The sequence below is a fragment of the Engraulis encrasicolus genome, chromosome 22 (assembly GCF_034702125.1).
Source record: "Engraulis encrasicolus isolate BLACKSEA-1 chromosome 22, IST_EnEncr_1.0, whole genome shotgun sequence".
In the NCBI taxonomy this organism is placed as follows: Eukaryota; Metazoa; Chordata; class Actinopteri; order Clupeiformes; family Engraulidae; genus Engraulis; species Engraulis encrasicolus.
The window spans coordinates 50,305,787-50,324,160 of record NC_085878.1 but is presented as its reverse complement, the minus strand read 5'-3'; the positions used below and the strand labels follow the sequence as shown (position 1 = coordinate 50,324,160).

Here is an 18,374-nt window from a genome sequence, read left to right as displayed (position 1 = left end):
TCTGGGTAAATCTAGAATATTCAAAATGATTATTCAAATTCTCAACAACATTCAAGTCATACAGCCATTTCCTTTCAGCTAATCTGAATGCAACAGGTTGAGCTTGACCCCAAAACAGTGACACAGACTTCAAGAGTCTTCAGAAACAAGAAACCTGGACAATAACAAGCATCATCTGTCTTATTACTAGGCTATGTTTTGTATGTAGGCTACTTATTTTTCAAGCTTTATCATAGTCAACTAAATCAGAACAAATAGCATCAGTCAAAACTAACCTTGACTTGACAACCAGCCCAATACCAAATTGCCTTGGACAGCCAGTCTATGTTTGTCTCTTTTATTCCCTTTTGAAGACCACTAGGCCTATCGGGGGATCAAATAGGCCTACTCTGTTTATTTTGCAATACTCCGGCTTGCATATGTTTTGCTGTCACCGCATGTGGAGCGGGCAGTGTTTATTTTCATACTCCAGTCCTTCACATATCAGCATGCAGGACTTTCATACAGCGCCGATCACGACGTGTGTGTGTGGCTGTGCGCTAGACGCTCGCGCAGGATCATATGGTCACCATCTATAAATAACCTCTCCACAGACGCGCGCTCTTTGCGCTTGACCCGTATGTCGTTTATCGCCATATGATATTTATGTGATTCGAAGGTAAATAAGCACATTTGTGCATGGACGCTGGAACTGTTATTTCATCAAATGTTAAACCAAATGGCAAAACAGTTGAAATGGCAGTTATTTTGTCAGGGCTACTCACTCTGTCCGGGACCATAGTCGTAGAACTCTGCGGATATTCGCGCAGCTTCTTTTTGGTTGCCTCTGATGATGTAGAAGTATGTCAACAAATTCAGTGTGATTCTCACGAAAAGCTTAAAGCAAAACAGCGCCACGATTGTAACGTAAACATTGGAGAGTTGTGCCGCGAAGGGCTTGAACTCGGAAGACTCAGTCATGGCTGTGTAAATGGGAAAGTATTTTGGAAATTGGGTTGAGGTGGGGGTGTCTACAGCCACACTAGACCTCACATTTGGGTCACTGGGTAGCCAACATGACAGTGCAGTCTGCCTTTATATAGTAGCACAACTGCTTTTGTTTGGTGAAGCTCAACGCTTGCAAAATATATTACACCCCAAAATATTTCCAAGTCGGTGGTAGCCTAGGCCTATGGAATAGGCTACTTTAAAAAAGAAACAAATAAACAATGTTAAACTAATGGAAAAAAAAGACTCCACATTTTACACCTGCAAGTTTCATATAATAATTACAGACTCTTTTTTTACTTTCACTCACACGTGTTATGCACACATTAGGCTACTCATAGATAGGTCTGCTTTTGGGGGAAAAGTGAAGGTGTAGGCTATTGTTTTTTCATTGCTTGACACAAACTGAGTAGCCTGTCACCCGAGTGGGTACAGGTTCGGGGGTGTTTACAGCTGTCTTATCTGCCCCCAATGCAATTATAATGTTATGAAGTTTCACAGAAATTAGACATTTTTTGTAAATCACATTTGCAATACAATTAAGTTATATTTAAGTTATCAATGTGCACCCTATAAGGAGGAAATCCGGGTTTGTGTGCTGCTCTAGGAGGACTTTGGAGGAATTTGAATTGGCCCCTCGAATGAAAAGGGGTCCCCATCCCTGCTGTAGGTCCTACCTCCTTGACTTATCTGCTGGGGTTCACTACTTTTGCACATAATTCCATTTTTATGGAGGCCTAGTATTTGGGCTACACGACCACATCTCACCTCACCTCACCTCACCTCACCTCACCTCACTCTGTGTGTGTGTGTGTGTGTGTGTGTGTGTGTGTGTGTGTGTGTGTGTGTGTGTGTGTGTGTGTGTGTGTGTGTGTGTGTGTGTGTGTGTCCATTCGTCTGCAAATTTGACACAAAATGTCCCATTTTCTGCTGGTCTTTTGTGCTATTTTTCACTGGTACAGATACTGACCATGAAAGTCCATGATCCTCATTCTGACCAACAATGGAACCTTCATTTTCTGATGTCTTGAGCACACAGTAAATAAATGTGAAATCAAACCATTTGAACCTATAGGCCTAGGCTATATTTCATGCACGCTATATTGACAGTAACATTAACATGTTAATTGGGCGAATAGACTAATAGGCTAATATTTATAGGCTAATAATAATAACAAAAAACAAGATGTACAGAACCATGGAAGTCATGCTGTTAAACAATGAACTAACACGCCTGTGCTCCTTTCTGTCCCTTGCTTCCTGCCTCTGTCTTCACGGCCCTGTCCCAATAAAGCAGGCGCTGTGGTCCTAGTAGGATAACTTGAGGTGGTTTCGTGACAAATCAGGATGTTTCACACTGGCCAGCTTCAATGCCTGAATACTGTCACTTCAATATCAAGTCAAGTCAAGTCAGATTTATTTATATAGCATTAAAAAAAAAAATCACAACCAATTTACCCAAAGTGCTTTACATTCACACACAAACACCCAGGCACCATTCTTCCATAATGGATTGGAGATCAATCTGCTTGGTAGTTTAGGAGGAGACTATGTAAATCAATGTCTACTCAAGTAAATCCAAGTGGTGGCTGCACTCCAGGAGGACATTTGAAAGGACAGTGAAACCTAGTAGCCAGAGATTCATTGATGCAACATTGTAATACATTTCTGGTACTGTACTTCCATAACGGTACGTACGTCAGCGTCACACACGTCACAGCGTCACCCAGCCAGAGCCATAGAGCTCTTCAGCGTTGACGTCAACTTGTATGCGGCGTTTGGACTACCGGTTCCATGGCGATTTTTTACAATGCAAAACGCCATAGAGATTCAGGTTTGGCAAAAATATAAGTTGCACGGCAACAACGAACATTAGCGTGTCCCCGCATCCCTTTCTCATTAGTGGAACGGATCGTATCATCATGTTGGTGTATTCACATGTTAAATCATGACGATTATAATTCAATATTGCTAACCCCTTTCTGATCATTAAAACTTCCGAACTACATACTTTCCTTTGGTTGCCATGGGTACAACCTTCCGCACGTACATGCCGTTAGATACAGGCGCCGCTTCTGTAGTCGCCAAAAGCTTCCGGGTTTAGCATATGGACGCAACATCGTATTTATGTCGAAGTTTGACACAAAATGATCAACCATGTCATACCTACAGCCTATTTTTAACACCCTCGACAGTTTGCGGGGGTTCGCTAAGCGCGTGCTTGCACTCGGAGCTTATTTGAAATTTACCCCTATTCATTCCCAATGGAGGCCGGAAGCCGATAGGAACCAGGACGTCCTTAAATGCTAACATGAAAGACTACAATCTACTACATGCTTCCGCTTCCGCTGAAGAACTCTATTGATAACATGACTCTGCACCATAGAGGTAGAAAATAACACTAGAGAGGACACAGCAATTTGCGACAGCACTGGGAAATGGCAGCTGGAGCTTCCCAACTTCCGTAGGTAGTGTAGGTACTTTCAGGCAATGCAAGTCAATGGAGAACACGCCCACCCCTGTCAAGAAATTAACTAAAACTGTGTAAATATGAAGTAACACTTTAATCAAAGACCAGATTTGAAATGTCAGGCTAAATATCTACTTACATCATATGAGTCGATAAAATACATTTAAAAATCAAATAATATCTTTTATGAACATAGTTAGCAACACACTTCAACTATTGTCCTTGTATAGTGTGTTGATGGATATTTTCACATGATTAAGCCATTTTTGAGCCTCGTTCTCCGTTAATTTCCATTTCTCTGATCTACCTACAGATAATGGCCGCTACAGATTGTCGTAAAAAGGGGGGCGGGGTCCTCTCTAGTGTTATTTTCTACCTCTATGNTCTGCACCCAGCGTTTCCCAACTGTGCGCATGTGTACAGGAAGTAAACTTTCAGTGGCGTGTTTTTGAATTATCTGGCGGGGAACACAGCAGAGCTAACTATTATTATTGTGTTGTCAATCGTTACATTTTGTTTTGTAAAATGGTAGAAGGACCGGGATGCACGTTGAACGGTGAAAAAATCCGCTCAAAAGTTCAGAAAGGACAAAAGGTTAAGGAAATTCGTGGAGGAGCAACACCATCGGCTGTAAGCGAGCTTGCTAGTTTCGGCTAAATGAATGTTCATTACATAGTCCGGACGGGAAACGTTAGGCTTTATATTATTGACTAGTAGGCTTCTACTAACAATGTGAGCGACGAGCAGACGTGCACCGTACCACCTTTCTGCTTGATCTGACCCTGTTTGTTCATAATGAATGAATTTGCGGTGGATTTGTAGGTGGAAGCTGTGAGGACCTCGTACCAAGCATTCTGGGGATGTCCCTACACCGGGGTGGACACTCTCGGAAAGGAGTTGTTCCTGTACTTTGGACAAAGAGCGCTTAGGCAAGTCGAATTGTGTATCCATGAAGCTCAAATTCTAGGCACTTTGATGTCCTCTTTGCTCAAGGTCCTGAAGCGTAGTCTAATGTAGCCTACTGATGTCCGTCCACCACTTTACTCAAGGTTCTGAGAGATATCAGAAACAGCTGCCCTGAAGTGAGCAAATCATAACCATCTCAGCACTTATCTGTGTCCAGTGTGTCATCTTAAGGTCCTTGTGTTTGTAGTAGATGTGGCATATACAAAAAAAACCCTTCCAGAAACAAAGAAAACATCAAGAACCTTTTTGAAGTGTATGTCTGTTATTGATTTATACATGTATTGCCTCTTGCAGGGTACATTTTGGCATGAATGGGTCCATGCGCATCAACCCAGCGGCGGAGAGGAAAGACCAGCGGGGCTCGTTGCCGGTACTGGTGGTACAGCTGACCAATGACTGCATCTGCTTCTATGATTCCACTGTGGAGATCAGGTAGAAAACACACACACACACACACACACACACACTCACACTCACACTCACACTCACACACACACAGTCATAGGTAAAGGGTTAGGGCATCAGACTTGTACCCAATTTTGCCGGTTCAACTCCCGACCTGCCAGGTTGGTTGGGGGAGTAATTATCCATCCTCCTCCATGACTGAGGTACCCTGAGCATGGTACCGTCACGCTGCACTGCTCCATTTTGGACGCCATGGGGGCCATGGATGAGGCATAAATACAATTTCATTGTGTGCAGTGTGCTGTGGAGTGCTGTGTCGCAATGACAATGGGAGTTGAAGTTGCACAGTTGGGACTTACCACACAAAGAGTGCGTTACAATATGCGACCTTGCCTCCTCCATTTGTGCTTTTCTCCTCGTACCAGGAAGTAATATGTCATGATGACATCACTGACAACAGCATTATATTTCAATATCTTGCAAAAGCTCAATTGTAAAGTCTTTTTCTCATTTGCTATTGGGATGGTGAATGAAAAACAGTCAATCAAAAGTTGTTGTGGCTAGGCTGACAGCTGGGAAACTTTATCGTTTTCTCCACGGAGGAGGGGCCAGGAGGCGGGACTAGGAGACAAGCACAAGTGGAGGAGGCAAGGTCGCATATTGTAACACACACACACACACACACACACACACACACACACACACACACACACACACACACACACACACACACACACACACACACACACTTCAACCAATTACAGTAATTCATTCAATTTAGTGTAGAGTAGTGCCATCTATTCCCCATTACATGTTGGTGAAGGTGCACTTTCCAAAGGGGGAGACAGTGTGATTGTGTGACCATCACTAGGGCAGTCATGGGTGAGCGAGGGCAGTCATGGGTGAGCGGTTAGGGCGTCAGACTTGCATCCCAGAGGTTGCCGGTTCGACTCCCGACCCGCCAGGTTGGTGGGGGGAGTAATCAACCAGTGCTCTCCCCCATCCTCCTCCATGACTGAGGTACCCTGAGCATGGTACCGTCCCACCGCACTGCTCCCCATGGGGCGCCACTGAGGGCTGCCCCCTTGCACGGGTGAGGCATAAATGCAATTTCGTTGTGTGCAGTGTTCACTTGTGTGCTGTGGAGTGCTGTGTCACAATGACAATGGGAGTTGGAGTTTCCCAATGGGCTTTCACTTTCACTTTTTCACTTCACTAAGAAGCTGTTAAGATATGGATACTTTGGATATGGATACTAGTAAAACACTTTAGTGTTGGCCTCTCATTTACACCCAAACGGAGCTTTAGAAGCTTTTAAGAATTTTGGGGGTCTAAAAGATAGCTGTCATGATGGAGTTTTTATTTTTATCCGCATGTTGTGTTTAAATGTAAACTGATCATATCCATGTTTACATTATAACTATCCAAACGGCTTTTAAGGCTAAGTAGTCAGAGCCCCTGTTTGGTACCCTGGAGACATGCGTTCAAATTCGGGCTGGGCACTACTCCCGTTTGCTACATAGTGTGTGTGTGTGTGTGTGTGTGTGTGTGTGTGTGTGTGTGTGTGTGTGTGTGTGTGTGTGTGTGTGTGTACACACGCAGGCTCGTAGCTGATTGTGAGCAGAGAGCTCGTTCCATGGAGAGTCTGGACGTCTGCTCGCCCAAGTTCAGCGCTGCCCGTGCAGAGGAGACCATGAGGGCGGAGCGTGGCCGCATGCTTTGTGACGTTCTCCTAGACCAGGCCGTGCTCCCCGGGGTCGGGAACATCATCAAGAACGAGGCTCTATTCGACAGCGGGCTCCATCCTGCCATCAAGGTAACTACCAATTCAGGGTTTCCTGCAGAGCACATTTGCTGTATTGGTTTTTGATGACTGATGATGACTGCCATCGTTAGAACGTTGTGCAGTTCCCTATGACATGTTATATGACGCCCCGCAAGATGAATACTTTATGCAATGTTTTGTAAAGCATCTTTAGATATTTAATGTGCAACACAATATTTTCAGGAAACTTGGGCAAGGCGGGAGGTCTTTGTTGTCAAGGTAACATAGGGCTGGGTATTGCCAGCAATCCTGATAGAATGTGACAGCATCACGATTTGATGCATATTGCGATGCATGTGCTAATTGGTGCAGCTGAGGGTTTTTAATGTGCTTAAGCTGCTGTAGTTCCTGCTTCAACTTCTGTACCAATGTAGCATTTCACCTCCAGTAGTTCAGGAGGTCAGAAACGTCTTACATCTTACCACTTTGGAACCAAGTATAAATGTGTAACTACAGAGCACTGCTTTTATTGAACAAGGATTTAGCTACTGCAACATCCCATTACAGAACAGTAGAGATCACTGTGTTTTAGGTAGGAGATGTAAAAGTTGTTAGACGTCACTTTGTTCAAGGCGACTCAAATGTCTATTTTTTTAGAAAATTGTAGTTATAATCATACCTGCAAACTCGTCACCTTTTGGTGACAGTCACCTTTTTCCCGGCCAATTAGGTCATTCACGTGAATAGAAATAGAACCCCTGCTCTACACTGTCACCTTTTTTTCTTTGACGAGTTTGCAGGTCTGTATAATGGAATCATCAATCTTTTCAGAGCTGATTGTTTGTAGGCTACACACACGCACACACAGACCCAAATAATTAGGATGCTGATTCGTGTGTCACAGGTGTCCCAGTTGTCCAGTGAGCAGGTACGCCATCTGGTGAAAATGACTCGGGATTTCACATTGCTCTTTTACAAGGTAAGGTAGAGGAAGCACTTTCTGCTTTTCTCCTTTAGTGACACCATATGATTTATTACATATTTATTTATATCATTTATTACACAATATGATTTCTCAAGCTCTCTGGACCTCTGTGATGAAATCCCATGACGGCCATATACTACATATCATTTATTCTGTCTGTTCTGAAAGAAACGTTCCTCTCCACATAGTGGACCGTATATTTTAAAATAGAACTACATGAATACAATATTTTGTTGCTCTGTGTTTCCTTTTTGTACTTTGTTGTAAAAAGTTTGTACAGATTCTACCTCTACCACTCAGTATGCAGCTTGTCAATTTAGCTCAAGTCTACATTATCTGTTGCAGTGGCATAGATGTGATGATTTTATCATTGTGGTTTTTGTAGTTTTTATTAGTACATTATTTTTACAATACTTTTCTACCTTTTGCTGTGTGCATCTTGAGGGGAGGTTTTAAACGCCATTGTATTGTGGAAAATTACTATAAATTGTTTCTGCTATATTTCCATTCTAGTCTACATTATATTTGAAGAGCTTCATTGCAAAATGATGTATATCCTTTTTGGAAAATAGCATTTGGGCATTGCTCTGCATTGCAAAATGCATTTTATATACCGTATGTGTAATTATGTTCTCAAAATATTTGAATGTCCAGAATTCACACATCGATGACAGGATGTTTGAACAGTCGTTTCCAATACTAAAATGCAAAAGTCAGAAAATGGCGTTTGCATCATTTTGCGACGAAACTTTTCACCTTTCTGTCCCCAGTGTCGCAAGACTGGTTCGGCCCTTTCCAGACACTACAAGGTCTACAAGCGGCCGCAGTGTGGACAGTGCAGCAGCAGCATCACCGTCTGTCGCCTAGGTGATAACGGCCGCATGACCTACTTCTGCCCACTCTGCCAGAAGGCTGACCCAAACCAGGTGAACATCAGGTGAGCGCTACACTACTACACACGCACACACACACACACACACACACACACACACACACACACACACACACACACACACACACACACACACACACACACACACACACACACACACACACACACACACGCACACACGCACACCTATTAATTCTCACATAAAAACACATACACATGCATGAGAACTAGCCATCCTATGTACTCCACCCAAAGATTTTGGCTCCACACCTAGTCTGGCAAAACCCTCCAAGCTCGGTTCGCTCACTGTTTATCCAATCAGCAAACCTTTGAGAGTGGTGACGCAGAACTCGCCCGCAAATTCCATTTCTGATGGGATACGGTAACACTATTCACACTTTTGTCTTGATTTTTGTATGTTTTTGCAACAGTATATAGATAACAGTCATGCTAATACAGCACAATTAATTTGAATTCGGAACCCCAATTAATTTAAATGGCAGAGTAAGCGCAGACCATCTCCCACCCTCCATGGAGACGGATTCCTCTTAGTGTTCGCCAGACTGTTTGTCTCTTCTTTTTTTTCTCTAACTAAACAGGGTTGAATCAAGCCCAAGCACATTGAACCATTCCATAAGAGCCCACATAAAAATACTTTTTTCCCCATTAGTGATTGTCGTGTTTTATATTTAATTAATGTGTGGGGTAGCCAGGTTAGTGGCCTGTGTTGTCCCACTGGTTAAATTTGTGTTTTGTGTAATAGACACAGGCGCCCAGTTTTTGCTCAACTTGAGCTGTAGATGCCCCCAACCTCATAATAAGCTTCACCATGTCTTGACACATTGATAATTTATTCATTGTCCTTATTGAAATGGGTCATTTCACGTGAAATCAGACACTTTGGGACCCGACCGACCCGGATTTCAATCATACTTGGTGTGCCTTTTCAGTAGCAAGGTAGCACCCCAGAACTGCATTGGTTTGAATCTGACACTAATATTAAGGGAGAAACAGACTAGGAAAGGTTCACATGTGAGGGTAGGACACTATACATTCAGCCTTGAATATATCAGTCAGTGTTAGTCACAAAAAGATGCCTGTGGTGTTGTTTGAAAGCTCTTTTCTGGCTCTACATATTACACAATCACCTTGGAATACAACTACTCTCAGAATATGAATTATGATAAATTGAAAAATTAAAAATTGAATATCTAAAAAACTTATATTTTAAAATGGCCAGTTCCTTGTCCAAACGTAGCCGGCAATGTCATGAGCAGCACCTAAAATGCTGGTGTTCGGTTTGTTATTCATTTCAGAGAGAAGTTGACTCACAAATATGGCATCATACAGACCACTTACTAATAATATGGTAATACCAAAGTAGCATCACATGACAAAAACAAAAACAAAAACAAAAATGGTCAGTGTCCATGGTCCCAGGTTTCAGAAACTAAGGCAGATGTCCATTTATACACACCAAATGATGATATGTGAATGTTTGAACATTCCTTCTCTGTGTACCTGTGCCATCTTCCCTTTACCGTACTTAAAAGAGATAATCAATGGCTACACTCTCATTTTGTACTCTACCAGTGCATTTGAAGCAGCAGCTGTGTCTTTTGTAGATAATGTATAAGTACGTCCCCGTTGCAGTTACAGGTTCCACTACCAGAAGCACATCCTGATGATCCATGACAAGTCTATCTGGTCTGAAGGGAAAAGTGAAGGATGGAGATGGCCCATGAGGATGCAGGAAGTTCAGTTTCACCTCTCCAGTGCTCGCCATACATTCCTCAGCACATGCTAGCCACCAGTTTGCCATCATATACAGCTACAACATACCCTTTGATGCTTGAAAATGTAACACATTCCTTTACTGAGCTCACTCTTTCAACTCTGCCTTCTCTGAATGCTCAAAATGACCTAACTTCCACTGTGTCCATTGACAATGGGCAGAAGCTGTGTAGTTTTTGAGTACCTGGAATAGTTCTTGCAGATTCAAACCTTTTCAACAGGTTCTCAGCTTCATGATGGTACATCTCTGTTGTGGCAAACTGGCAATGGATGTTCTTGACATTATCCTTGACTGACTCCCTTGAACCAGGAACATTTTTAAAACTATAGTTTTGTAATTCAAGATGCTATTCAATCATTTCACTGGAACAACCAGTGCAGGCCACAATCCATCCATTTGTATGCTACTACCAAGATCAGTTGAAACTGGGAAAAAAATCTGTTTTGTTGTTATTTCAGACTGCAACATTCATGATACAATTGCTGTACATCTGTTTCAGAAGCTCCTAATTCAGTTCCTCAGTGGACACTTCATCAATGACAGAACGTCCAAAGAAGATCCTATATTTTTTCTGATGGCTGTGCTGCACAATATAAGAACCTTAAAAACACAACAAATTTGTGCCACCACGAGGCAGATTTTCACATACCTGCAGAGTGGCACTTTTTTTGCCACATCACATGGCAAAGGTCCATGTGATGGCGTTGGAGGGACAGTTAAATGGCTTGCTGCACGGAGCAAGTCTGCAACGTCCTATTGACAATTAAAATTGTAACGCCAAACCAACTGTTTGAATTTGTCAAGGATAATGTCAAGAACATCACACTGATGATGGGCTAGACCAGAAACGTTTGTCCTTGTCTGTCGGTTTTATTAACTTGAGGAATGTATGCTGAGCACTGGAGAGGTGAAACTGAACTTCCTGCATCCTCATGGGCCATCTCCATCCTTCACTTTTCCCTTCAGACCAGATAGACTTGTCATGGATCATCAGGATGTGCTTCTGGTAGTGGAACCTGTAACTGCAACGGGACGTACTTATAAATTATCTACAAAAGACACAGCTGCTGCTTCAAATGCACTGGTAGAGTACAAAATGAGAGTGTAGCCATTGATTATCTCTTTTAAGTACGGTAAAGGGAAGATGGCACAGGTACACAGAGAAGGAATGTTCAAACATTCACATATCATCATTTGGTGTGTATAAATGGACATCTGCCTAGTTTCTGAAACCTGGGACCATGGACACTGACCATTTTTGTTTTGTTTTTGTTTTGTCATGTGATGCTACTATGGTATTACCATATTATTAGTAAGTGGTCTGTATGATGCCATATTTGTGAGTCAACTTCTCTCTGAAATGAATAACAAACCGAATACCAGCATTTTAGGTGCTGCTCATGACATTGCCGGCTACGTTTGGACAAGGAACTGGCCATTTTAAGTTTTTTAGATATTCAATTTTTAATTTTTCAATTTATCATAATTCATATTCGGTGATTGTGTAATATGTAGAGCCAGAAAAGAGCTTTAAAACAACACCACAGGCATCTTTTTGTGACTAACACCGACTGATATATTCAAGGCTGAATGTATAGTGTCCTACCCTCACATGTGAACCTTTCCTAGTCTGTTTCTCCCTTAATATTAGTGTCAGATTCAAACCAATGCAGTTCTGGGGTGCTACCTTGCTACTGAAAAGGCACACCAAGTATGATCGAAATCCGGGTCGGTCGGGTCCCAAAGTGTCTGATTTCACGTGAAATGACCCAAATGCAGTCTATTCAAAGTGCCCCATCTGTTGGAACAGTTGATGATTTGGGTTGGTTGTTCAGCACATTGCTACTTTCTGATTATAATTTTGGGCAGTCTTGTGGGAGTTGGTGTTGCTGTTAAAAAACAAAAAAAAACAAGCAGTGCTTTTCCACACACACACATTCACAATCATACGTTCTTGTGCACTGTGCACCTACAAACAGGGATTTGAACCGGTTCAAGGAACGAAAACGAAAACTGGGAACTTTTTGTATTTTACAGAGAACAGAAATGAAACCGGAAACTTTATTATTTTTTATGTTCTGGAACGGGAACACTTATTTAAAAATTATGGTAACCGGTTAATACCGTTCCTCAAACTAAAAAAAAAAGTAATTATTTTCCTGCGCACGTTACCATGACGGCTGAGGTTCATGTCCTGTGTGACATCAGACATTCTCTGACTGAATGGAGAGAGAGCTGTGGAATACAAAGTCTCCACTCCACATCTTAAATAACACTGTCATACAAAAGGGCAAAGTTTCCATTTCATCATTGTTAGATCTTGCAGAGAAGGGTGTTTAAAGCGCACTGAGAATGTTTTTCGTTATTGGGCATCCATGGCCGCTTCAAATATGCACAAACTCACAGTGTCCGTCTTGGCGCTCTCCATGACCCAAGTCAGCATGGAGCGCGCATTTTCATCATTGAGGTTTATGAGAATAAACCTCAATAAGCTTCTCTGCTTAGGTCGTCCCTGAATGACAAAATTCTGAAGGATATTCTTTTCATCCGCTTGAATAAACAGTTTGGAATGTAGGCTGACCCATTTGCACTTCCGTCTTTCTTGGTTAATTAACGTCACTTAGGCCTATTGGGAGTAATCAGCTGACAGGAACAAAATTAACCATTCCGGGAACAATATTTTTTCTAACCGGTTCGGGAACGTCAATTTATTGGTGGAACACATAACCGGAAACGAAATAATTCCGTTTCTGTTCGGAACAAACCGTTTGGAAAAATATAACGATTCAAAGCCCTGCCTACAAATAAATATTATTTTCTTGCTGTGTTTTGTAATACATCAATGATATGGAGAGGAAATGTTGGAAATTCATTTTTTAAATTGTTTATTCCCAATCAAATCTTTGGTGGTAATGAACTTGCAGATGTACGCATCTGTGACGCGCTAGTGCATCTGCTATCCATGTCACATTTATTACTTTATTAATCAACTGGCTTATGTCTTTTCTGTTAATTGACAGTTAGATTCCAAACCTTCTTCTGACATCCTGCTATTTATTTACTTATTTATGTACTTACTTACTTACTTACTTACTTACTTACTTACTTACTTACTTACTTACTTACGTACGTACGTACGTACGTACGTACGTACGTACGTACGTACGTACGTATGTATGTATGTATGTATGTATGTATGTAGGTAGGTACGTACGTACGTACGTACGTACGTATGTATGTATGTATGTATGTATGTATGTAGGTATGTATGTAGGTATGTAAATATATAGGCATATATTTCCTTCCTAATTATTATTAGTGTAAGCTCTGCACCTGATGCATTAGCCATGCTCTCTGTACTGTGCACTGGCAGCAAATTGAAAAGAAATGACAAAAGCCCACACAGTGGTAGACACTGCCACAAGTGACATGATTAGCACAATGTTTCACACATGGAGCCCTTCATCCGTCAGAAATGAACAGACTTTGGTGATGGACACTTTGTCCGGAATGTGCAAATAAAGTCACGTTTTGGAGTTTCTACTGCAGTTTGGACCTTTTTGCTATTTATTTCAGTTCATTTTGTCTGATGCATTATCTGTCTTTTTGCACTCCCAGCAAACTCCCAACTCGCAACACTCTGATTGGCTGGGCTTACCAAGGAGGCAGCACCAATGACCATATCGCGAAGAAGGAGGAAGAAGAGTGGGCCTGTCACCTCTGCACTCTCATCAACCGGCCAATCAACACGTCCTGTGAGGTTTGCCTGACCCCACGACTAGAGGGTAGGTCAAATAGATTCTTTCTGTCACTGTGTCCAGTCAGAGACGTATTTCAGGAGAGACGGAGCACTTATGAAATGTCCCACAGAAATAAACGGGGACAGTGGTAACGCCAATATGGTGGGTGTGTGCAAATATGCTGCCTGTTCCGCTGTCAAGTACCAATCACTGTTCCGCTGGTCCAATCATCTTGCAGCTTCAAGTTCCACTGTTGCTCTCCTGCCATTACTTGTGCAGTGTCAAAATAACCAAAGTGGCTTTAAAAGCTTTATTTTGACTCATAAGACGCCAGTCTAATAAACCTTTCTCTTTTCACTTTTCACACGGCATGTGACAGTCCTAAACTCACAGTTTGCTACAAAAAAATAAAGAGAAAAAAAGAACAGTATCCAGTGTGCGGTGTTTATGAACTTTTCACATTGAGTCCTAAACTCACGTTTCGCCATTCATTTTCATTAAGTGTGGTCTTTCTAATCTGAAAAGCTCCTCGAAGGTGTCGCCAAGATGGCTGCCGAGTTAGGTAACTTACTGTCCTCCACTTGTGCTTGTGGCCTCATGTTTTTCTGATGCCCCGCCTCCGTGGAGAAAACAATCAAGTTTCCCCGCTGTCAGCCTTGCCACAACAATTTTTGGGGGACTATTCCTCATTCACCATCTAGTTTGCAAATGACAAAATGACTTTACAATTGAGCTTTTGCGAGATATTGAGATATAATGCTGTTGTCATTGATGTCATCATGACTTATTACTTCCTGGTACGAGGCCACAAGCACAAGTGGAGGACGCAAGGTCGCATATTGGAATGCACCCTATGGCTGCGGTCGTAACAGGAAAATCAGCTGTCCTTCCAGTTGGCTAAACTGGACATCATGGAGTCATCAAGAGTCATTCCAAACAGAAAAAAGTGGTTTATTTTCTCTTCTGGCAGTAGCCTGAAATTGTGGGCATGACGGGGATATTGGAGTGCAACATTGGATGGTGACTTGCTGCTGCCTACTACCTATGCTGTTTGGCACCTTTCTCTCTAAGGGGAACCTGAAAACAAACATTGCTGCCACCCAATGTACTGCCTTAAAACAGTATCTTAAACATTTAATTGCTTAGATGTTAAAATTGAAGCGAGATATCAACATTGTAGCATCTAAATATGATGTTGCTAGATCTTTTTATAGCCTATTTTACGATTCCGTCGTCTGTCTGTCTCACACTAGTCAACTAGCCCACGTAAGCTAAGTGCTAATGTCGACTGAAACGAACGCCTAAGTAGACGCTCACCACAGAAGTCGTATCTGATCATACAACTGTTTATGTAGGGATGGAGTCATCGAGCCGCTGTCTTTAGCCTGTAAGCAGCCTATAAGAAATTTGGTACAGTCTCTAGCATTTGAGCATTTATATGTGAAAATGGAATTCAATTCTACCATTTTTTGTTTGTTATTTTAGCATTCATTTTAAATCTATGAAATGATGGACAGTAGTTTTCATCTTGAAGCTTGAATGCCTGGCTGTAATTTGATTCAATGATTTTACTTGTTTACAAGTACAAAAACAACACAATATAATTCATTTGACATTGTGCATGACCAACTATATCATGTCAGTGTTTGCCTTTTTTTAAATTATGCATCATTAGCACATTTTTATCTTATTTAATATGAATGAATGAATGTAATGAACTTTGATGAGTTACATTGGAGGTTTTTGATAAAAGATTTTCCCTTTTCCAGATCAGTTCAAGTCCTTCAAGAGAGCGTACCAACATACTCTATTTCTGATTAACATTCATACAGTACATTAATGTTTTTATTTTCCTCAGGCAGCCAAAAACATGATTGCAGTGTCGCTGAGATATCTAATACAGAAATGCCTAGTGGAAAATGCATGGAACAGGTAGCCTTATCAGGAAGCCCCTTGGAGGCGCTAGAAAATACTCTGTGTGAAAGGTCAATAAGCTCACACGGATGTGCATCACTCCAGGGGGGATATTCCTATGACACGGTTCACTGACCCCGATAAAGCAACTCAAAGCAAGAGGCAAATCTGCTAACAGCAGATCCCTCTTGTCGTTGTTGACTGGAAAACCGCTCTTTTTGAGAGATTTACCACTTGCTTAGAGTCAACATATCCATGAGAGTTACGGAACCTGCTTTTGGGAACTCCCCTGTGAGGTTGTTTGGATTGGTTTGAGTATTTTGCCTGCTCTGCTTTAGTTAAATGACGTTGAGTTTAATCTGACCACCACTTATCGCAGTGCATTGCCTGGCACCTTTAAGACTCCTCCTATCTCTTATGCAGCCCCACCACAGGAACATCAGGAGCAGCCGTCTGACTCAGCAGACTTCTCCACCACACATCTGATTAAGTACCCATGCATCCCCTTCACTAAGCCTGTCCAGGAGCTTAAGATGAACCGGCGTGCTGCCTTTGGCCACACTACCCTTGTCCTGTCAGACCTCAGCACACCGCCCCCTGGTGGAGCGCGCACCGCAACTACAGCAACACCAACACCAACACAAGTCAACAGGGAGATGCAGAGTATGTAACATGCGTGTTAACACCTTAGCATTTCACATGCATTTAAACACCCATGGATTCAACATGCATTTAAAAACCAGTAACTAAGTGTTTACTGAAATACTGTACTAAAGCACATTTTTTCAAGTAAATGTACTTCACTTGAGTACCGGTAGCTTACATTTTGATAATTTGTAACTTGTCAAAGGTGAGATAGTCTGCCATTGTGGGCTGGTTGGCAGCAGTGATGGACAGTAACTAAGTAAATTCACCCAGTGAAGTTCCTGTACTTGAATATCATACATTTTGACAACTTGTGACTTTGACTTTACTTTCATGTTTTCGAAAGTGTTGTGTAAGGGATAACGTTTGGCGAGAAGGTCCCTGTTGTGGAATAGTGACAGACAGAGAGTTCTTGATTTTGATCTCTCTGAAGGGAGCTATTCCATGACAGGGACCGCCTCACAGAATGTTATCCCACCTTAGATTACATACATAGATGTCCTCTTCCTGTATTCTTTCTACCCCAACTACACCAGATTTTAGGGACCAACTGAGATGTTTCTCTGTTGGAAGCACACATGATTCATACAACTTTAAAGTACAAACATGTCCTCTTCCTATATTTCATCATAATTATGACAACCATTATTGCCTACATTATGCAAATTCTGTGCAGGTCAGCAGTTTTCCAAGTGTGAAAATCAGCTGGTGTCGCTAGACAGCAGACATTCTGTTCATTGCCTGACGGCAGTCTGATATAGACCACCACATCTGTTGCTGAGAAATGTCAGACGTGCGACTGTTTGAGAGCCCCATTCAAGTGCAACAGCGCATTCTACAGAATTAACACAGGCGATGTAATAGCTATCCCTACTAAAACAATTTGTGCACTTTGTACACCTCTTGTAGGTAGCCCTTACGATGGTATTAGTATGGCAAAGATGAAGACCGATGTGGGAGGATCCTACACGCCGCCATGTAAGAGGGCAAAAACAGACAGTGGGTCGGGTCCGATTTACTCTGGGACGTCACCATACCAGTATCATGGCTCTAACAGGTAACTTGAACGAATCCCATTTTCATGAAAACGAGGTGTACAAATGGTAGTCAGATTGTGACTGAGGAGAGCAGCTCATGTACCTATAGCAGTGATTTATCCTGGCTCAGAACAAGTAGCATTGTGTGGTGCTACTGGCAAAAATAATATTTGGCGTGCGAGCAAGTGGCGTGCACTCCCATTGACATGTACAGTATGTGTGGCTGTAGATCTGTTTGCAGTGATCGGTTTTTATTTTGTGTCGCTGCGCTCTAGAATCATCTATGTATGGGAAACACAGTATAGATATTAAAGGACAGGCAAGATCCTATTTTAAACTAACACATAGAACATCTTTGTCCATACTCATTTTAAAGTTCCCTTTAGAATATTTCTGGTACGGGGAAGGATGATGGCACTGAAAAAGATAGCAGCAGGAGTCTTTTAAGGGTATGGGATGACTCACTATTTGTAGAATAGGTGAACTGAATGAGCAAACGGATAAGTTAACAGCTGAACAGACTAACTTTATTCCCAGTCTCAAATCAAACATTTGCGTAGAAGGGCATTACATGCTGCTGTTTACTTAAGTTAAGTCATGCGGGGCATGCTAATGGTTACTAAAAATGGGACAAAAAGGGATAAAGACAAAGCAGGGTTTTCAAGCCTAAAAAATAAAATTATTATCTGTCGACCTTTTTCGACTTTTTTGGGTACATCGGAGTGTGGAGTTTTTAAGTTTATTATTTTCTGTTCAGAAAACATACATACAGC

General features: G+C 41.9%; 2 protein-coding genes across 4 annotated transcripts in view; one reads left to right on the top strand and one right to left on the bottom strand.

Annotated features, from left to right (window-relative positions):
- Positions 1–3,321, bottom strand: part of asb5a (ankyrin repeat and SOCS box containing 5a) — an 11,601-nt gene extending 8,280 nt beyond the window's left edge. The window contains exons 1-2 of one of the 3 annotated variants that reach the window (XM_063187972.1): positions 2,999–3,321; positions 765–826 (exon numbers count right to left, since the gene is read on the bottom strand). In XM_063187972.1, coding sequence (XP_063044042.1) covers positions 765–826; positions 2,999–3,039 — 103 coding nt within the window. In that variant the 5' untranslated portion in view covers positions 3,040–3,321. Of the gene's footprint in view, positions 1–275; positions 458–764; positions 1,034–2,998 lie in introns of those variants that run through there. The other 2 variants (XM_063187971.1, XM_063187973.1) reach the window with 2 other exon arrangements.
- Positions 3,322–3,925: 604 nt separating this feature from the next.
- The window catches only part of neil3 (nei-like DNA glycosylase 3), an 18,455-nt gene continuing 4,006 nt past the window's right edge, over positions 3,926–18,374 (top strand). The window contains exons 1-9 of the mRNA XM_063188597.1: positions 3,926–4,087; positions 4,280–4,386; positions 4,718–4,855; positions 6,431–6,644; positions 7,498–7,572; positions 8,349–8,515; positions 13,884–14,050; positions 16,343–16,582; positions 17,474–17,621. Coding sequence (XP_063044667.1) covers positions 3,983–4,087; positions 4,280–4,386; positions 4,718–4,855; positions 6,431–6,644; positions 7,498–7,572; positions 8,349–8,515; positions 13,884–14,050; positions 16,343–16,582; positions 17,474–17,621 — 1,361 coding nt within the window. The 5' untranslated portion in view covers positions 3,926–3,982. The remainder of the gene's footprint in view (positions 4,088–4,279; positions 4,387–4,717; positions 4,856–6,430; positions 6,645–7,497; positions 7,573–8,348; positions 8,516–13,883; positions 14,051–16,342; positions 16,583–17,473; positions 17,622–18,374) is intronic.